At 47.8% G+C, this 5529-nt stretch overlaps 1 protein-coding gene across 1 annotated transcript; it reads right to left on the bottom strand.

The window, feature by feature from the left end:
• Nucleotides 1–2906: 2906 nt before the first annotated feature.
• On the bottom strand, nucleotides 2907–3422 carry F5147DRAFT_780552 (uncharacterized protein; the record flags this gene model as incomplete). Its single annotated transcript, XM_041442476.1, has 2 exons — nucleotides 2907–3080; nucleotides 3330–3422. The coding sequence occupies 2 exons, from the start codon at nucleotides 3420–3422 to the stop codon at nucleotides 2907–2909; spliced, it is 267 nt and encodes an 88-aa protein (XP_041286009.1).
• Nucleotides 3423–5529: the final 2107 nt, after the last annotated feature.

Raw genomic sequence — 5529 nt, 5'->3', positions numbered from 1 at the left:
ATGATGGGTGGGCGCGTTCCGTTATCTATTGTTGATACGGTCGGCGGATCTAGAGGATCTAGCGGGCTTGCAGGAGTTTCCGAAAGGTTCGCCTCATGATAGTTTAAGCGTCTTTCCGGACGATCAGGGGGAAGTAAGGGCCATGAGGCTTGCAGGAGTTTCTCTGGGGATTCCCTCGTCTTCGTCGTCTTCTTGATCTTTCGTTAAGTTGGATCGTCGAAGGGTAATCTAGTTTAAGCGTCGTTTCGGACGTACGGTGTCTTAACCTTTTGTTAGTACGCGAGGTCGTGGACAGGGGGTATCCAAGCATAGGGGGCCGGAGGGGTATCCGGGGTCGTCCAGCGAGGAAAGTAGTTTAATGTCGTTTTTCAGACAATCTTAGTTTAATGTCTTTCCGGACAATCGCGCAGTTTTATAGTCGTGCTGGACTCAGGTCTAGTTTAGCGTCATAGTGGACGTGTCGGCGAGAATCGAAAGGGGTAGAGACCTATTAGATAGCAAAAGGTGTGGAAAAGGTAAAAGTAATGATGAATTTACCCCGTCACAAGGACGTTAATCTACCACGATTAGCGAAATTAAAAGTCCAATTCGAGTTCTCCGCAGTCAGGGTCGTCAGAAGGAGAGGCGAAAATGAAATCGCCGATCGTCCGAATATATGAGGATCCGGGGTAGTCTTCTTCGTCAGAATCGGAGTCGGACTCATTAGAGTCCTCATCAGCCGATAAGGCTGGATCAGGAAGCGCGGGGGGGTGTCAGAGGACGCGCATTCAAGCGCTGAATTACCATGTCAAAATAGTTTTCAACTCGGTTCTGGTTGGGATCAACCGACGACATTTGTACGTCGGTTGCTGGGGGTGTCGCGGGGCTTACAGCATGGCCCGGTTCGGTGTCTTCACTGTCGGACGTAGGCATGTCTTGGTGACAGAGAGGGACGGGTTCTTCGATATCGAACCGGAGTTTCTTGGCTGCCGGTCGATCTGCCGTGAAGGTGGCTCTTCCTTTTCCGAGAACAGAAACTGGCTCTCCGGAAAACATAAACTTCGTCTGAGTTTTCTCTGGTTCAGGGGCCAGTCTAGGGTGCTTGGCAGGGGGTGGCTCTGCGGTAGCGATAGCGCGTCCTTTGCCAAGGACAGACGCGGGTTCTGCCGAGAATGTTAATTTCGGCTCAGAGGCGACGGAAGGCCTCTTCTTTTCATTAAGAGTCGGGAAGGGATTCTTCGGGACTGATGGGGGCGCCAAAGACGTAGAAGTCTTGGCGGCTTGGCTCCTCACAGCTTCTTCGGGCTGTGGTGCGGTCTGCTGCGGCTGAGAGGTTGCGGCAGTCTGGGGTGTGGGTCCTTCTTCGGGGATTTCCACAATCGTGGCATAGGGCATGGCAGCCGGTGCCGGTGCTAGTTTATACTCTTTACGGAGTTTCTTCTTCGTCTGAGAGCGGTCAGCGACTCGCTTATCTTTCTTCTGGAAGAGAGGCTTCAGGCCGTTCTTCTTCCGTTCTATATCTATATCCCGTTCCATGTCTCTGGATTCGGGGGTGGCGGCGAGGGTCAGGGTGGACGCCGTCCAATCTATGCTAGGGTTGTTGGCGATTAGCCATGGTTGCCCAAGCAGGAATTTATCTGAGTATGATAACTCAGCGAGGTAAAACCGAACAGGTGTTACCCGTTCATCAACTTTGACCGTGAGGGTGCAATATCGGGAGATAGGCCCTCCGGCCGTAGTAGATCCGTCCGCGTTAGTTACCGTGATTGGCTTCTTCAGCGGGTGTGATGAGATGCGGTGCTTCTTGCAATAATCCTTATGAATGAAGGATCGGCAGGCACCCGAGTCAACGACCATAGAAGTCGTTATCGGTGCTTCTCTTCTTTCTGAAATCAAGGTTACAGGAACCCTAAATTCACGTTTCTTACCGATGGTCTTAATTGACCTAATCGGGTCTTCATCGACAATCTTTCTCCTATCTCGGCAGAGATTGTCACTGGCTCTGTGGCCGGTCGCGTTGCAGTTGAAGCATCGCCTGCTGTTAAGGCGGATGCGGATTTCTTTCCCTTTGAGATGGGAGGCCGCGGCGATCTTCGTGCGTGTGGATGAGGGTCGGGCTTCATTCTTTTCTCGCCTGGCCAAGGCGGTCTTCGATTGATTCTTTTCTCGCCGTATCACGGCGGTCTTCATCGTCAGCGCCTTCTTTGGGGACACTACGAGTGTACGGCACTTTTCTTCGGGAGTCGTCCGTGAGGATGATGCTATTTGGTTGTCGTAAGGCATGTCGTCCTCTACAATGCTGGTCGAGGCAAGGTGCGTATCTGGGTGTGCGTCGCGTAGATAGGCGACGATCAGATAGACTTTAATCTTTTGTTACGTCGACTGTTGGTCGGCGTAGTGGGAACTAGGATAGGTCTTCTCTGCGACGAGTCGAGTGACTCTACTGAAGCTGAGCGTGGTCTGACTCTGACGGAACGTCAAAGGTTCCTCCGGCGATCTCGGTAAGACGGCGCTCGTCGAGATGCAGGGCTAGCGGATACGTGCAGAGGCGTATGGGAACGACTCTGAAGTGCGGTCTCACACAAGGAAGCAGTTAAGCTTATATGAGCAAGTTCTTGGTAGAACCTAGTAGATTAAAGTAAAGATAATCTATGACAATGTAGCTACTCTTATAGGGTTTAGCTATAGGTATTCTAGCTCAGTCTGTAATCTATAGTATATCGGTAATCTGAGATAACTAGACATGAGGAGAGATAGCATACATGAGGTTTTAACCTCTGATCATACATGCGGCGCCAAGGGCTGCTGCGCATAGGTACAGGAGGCGCCAAGCGCTCCGGGTCTTCATGAAGCGACATGCTGTATACATGCGCTGATCTAGGGTGTCCATGAGACGTACAGCCTCCATGGAACAGGTACAAGGCCGTCTAGGCCAGGGGCGGGGTCATAGCATCAGGCGGGGTCATAACGCCATGAGGCGGTGTCATAGCGGTCCAGACCGCTGTCTTTCTAGGCGCAGGCGGCGTACCGCCGCGCGGGGAGTCTAGCAGAGCGGGGGCAGGTGTAGGGAGAGCTGGGGCTCTAGTAGGTGTTACAGATCCCTGTAACACTTATTGCAAAAGACATCAGAATTCTTTTGGGGCTCTTGACTTCAAGACCTGTTTATCTAGCAATTGCTCTGAAAAAGTGCTGATGACAGACCACCATGGTCGGCCAATGATGTTTGTGATGTCTTGGGATTAACAGCTAGGTCATGAGTGAGGACGGACAATGGAAGGATCACATGTGATTGGACTCAAGAGGGATGTTAGAAATTAATGTTAGAACTGATAAAATGCAGATAAATGTACCTTGAGGATTTGGTTCTGAATGGGCTCATTGGGAGTGCATCTAAGTGGTCTTAGCCAAGCAGTTGATACAACAGAATCTAAATCTGTCTGCATGGGTTCAAAACCTGCTAAAGATGAAATTGCAAGTGAACATCAGAGTCAAAATCTGTTTCTCTTGGACTGTGCAGGTTTGAAACCTGCCAATGATAACATTTTTATTTTATGAAATCACACCACCAGTGAGATGGTGCTCTCAGGAAAGTGCACACGAGTCCATGTCGAGGCATGTTCTAACAGGAAAAAAATAAAAAATAAAAAAATAACATATATCATCCATGAGAAAATGTCAAGGTGTGATTTCATGAAATAAAAATGTCATCATTGGCAGATTTTGACTCAGATGACAACTTGACTAAGACCAATGAAGATCAATGTCTGGGTTGCTGTCTATGAGCAAATATTAAAGGCATGTTCTAATAGAAAAAAATGCGACATTCAACAGGTTTCAAACCTGTTACATTCCAGTGGAAACAGATTTTGATTCTGTTATGAAAACCACTTGGCCAAACACAACTCTGATGAACTTTTAAGCAAACCAACCATGAGAACATATCAAGGCGCATTTTTATAGAAAATGAAAATTATCCTTGGCAGGTTTTAAAGCTGCACAGTCCAAGAGAAACAGATTTTGACTCTGGCGATCACTATTTGGTAGGTTTTGAACCCACACAGTGTTACGACAAACGGTCGTGTGCGACTAGGATAATCTAACAGCGACAACCACGACAGTGGTACCGAGTGCTGAGAGTCGTTGGCCTTTACAGACAAGCAAAGGTTGCGTACTTGAACGTAGCTCGTGGTGGTTAACGAGGGGTTACGCTGAGATGATAGCAGGGTTTACAGACAGTGAGAGGCGTCACTGAAGGTACAAGTCGATGTCGAGCAGGTAGCTTTAGTGGGACAAGGAGTTCAAGGGTAAACCTAGTAAGATTAAAGTAAGGAACGTCTGCTTGTAATCTTCGACCTTATATAAGGCTACTCTTCGTATCTAAGCTCAGCCTAAAGCTGGGTTCTAATCTGCTTATCTACATGAGTCAGAGATAGCGTCCATGAGGCGGGCTTCTATCGTAGATAGGGTCCATGCGGTGCCCTTCTATCAGTACATGCGGCAGCACGAGGCTTGCCTTCTATCATCCTCGAGGCAGCACGAGGCTTGCCTTCTATCATCCTCGAGGCAGCGCAAGGCTTGCCTTCTATCTTCTATCAGTCCATGAGGCAACACGAGGCTTGCCTTCTATCTTGATAACATGAATAGGTCTTCTAGACCTATGTCGTCATGTGTCGTCATATGCGGTCCAGACCGCTTATCTAAGCCGGCAGTTGCCACTTATCGTCTATCATCATCTGTCGTCATCTATCGTCATCTATCGTCTATCGTCACAGAGCTGGTGAGGCTCCGGTATCGTCTATAGCCGTGCGGTGGCAGAGGGCTGGTCTGCTGGCAGGGGACTCGTGCCATGTTACTGTAACACACAGACAGATTTAGATTCTGTTGTATTGACTGCTTGGCTAAGACCAGTGAGATGCACTTCCAATGAACTCATTCAGAAGTGAACCCTCAAGGCACAAAAGTTCAATGTATGACCAAAGTCTTGATGCAAACTCGGAATGACAAGTACAAGAACAATTTAATTCTCTCCAAAGATCTCGACTTGATTGAAGAAAAAGAGCAGATTAGACATCAAACTTTCCAGTTTGATTCTAATGACCTGAGGAAGTTCTGAGATAAAGCAGAAGTATTTAGACAACAGTGCGACATTCTGCGCTTAGGTGCTTTTGAGCGCTCAGTGTCAAATAGCAGTTATAGCGTATTTTAGACTTTGAGTCCCACAATATGCAAGATGGTGATGGAAAGATTGTTCAGAGTCAAAAGATACATGGTGCTATGTAAGTAATTTTAATTGTGTTCTCAGCATGTGGAAGCAAGTCAGAAGTGCAGCCAATAGGCAAAAGTATGTGAGTCGCTTCTGAATGGGTTCATTGGGAGCACATCTAACTGGTCTTAGCCAAGAAGTTGATACAACAGAATCTAAATCTGTCTGTGTGGGTTCAAAACCTGCTAAAGATGAAATTGCAAGTGAACATCAGAGTCAAAATCTGTTCCTCTTGGACTGTGCAGGTTTGAAACCTGCCAATGATAACATTTTTATTTTATGAAAAC

This window comes from Suillus discolor (assembly GCF_016758755.1).
Source record: "Suillus discolor strain FC423 chromosome Unknown F5147scaffold_109, whole genome shotgun sequence".
NCBI classification, from domain to species: domain Eukaryota; kingdom Fungi; phylum Basidiomycota; class Agaricomycetes; order Boletales; family Suillaceae; genus Suillus; species Suillus discolor.
This window is presented reverse-complemented; position numbering and strand designations above follow the sequence as displayed.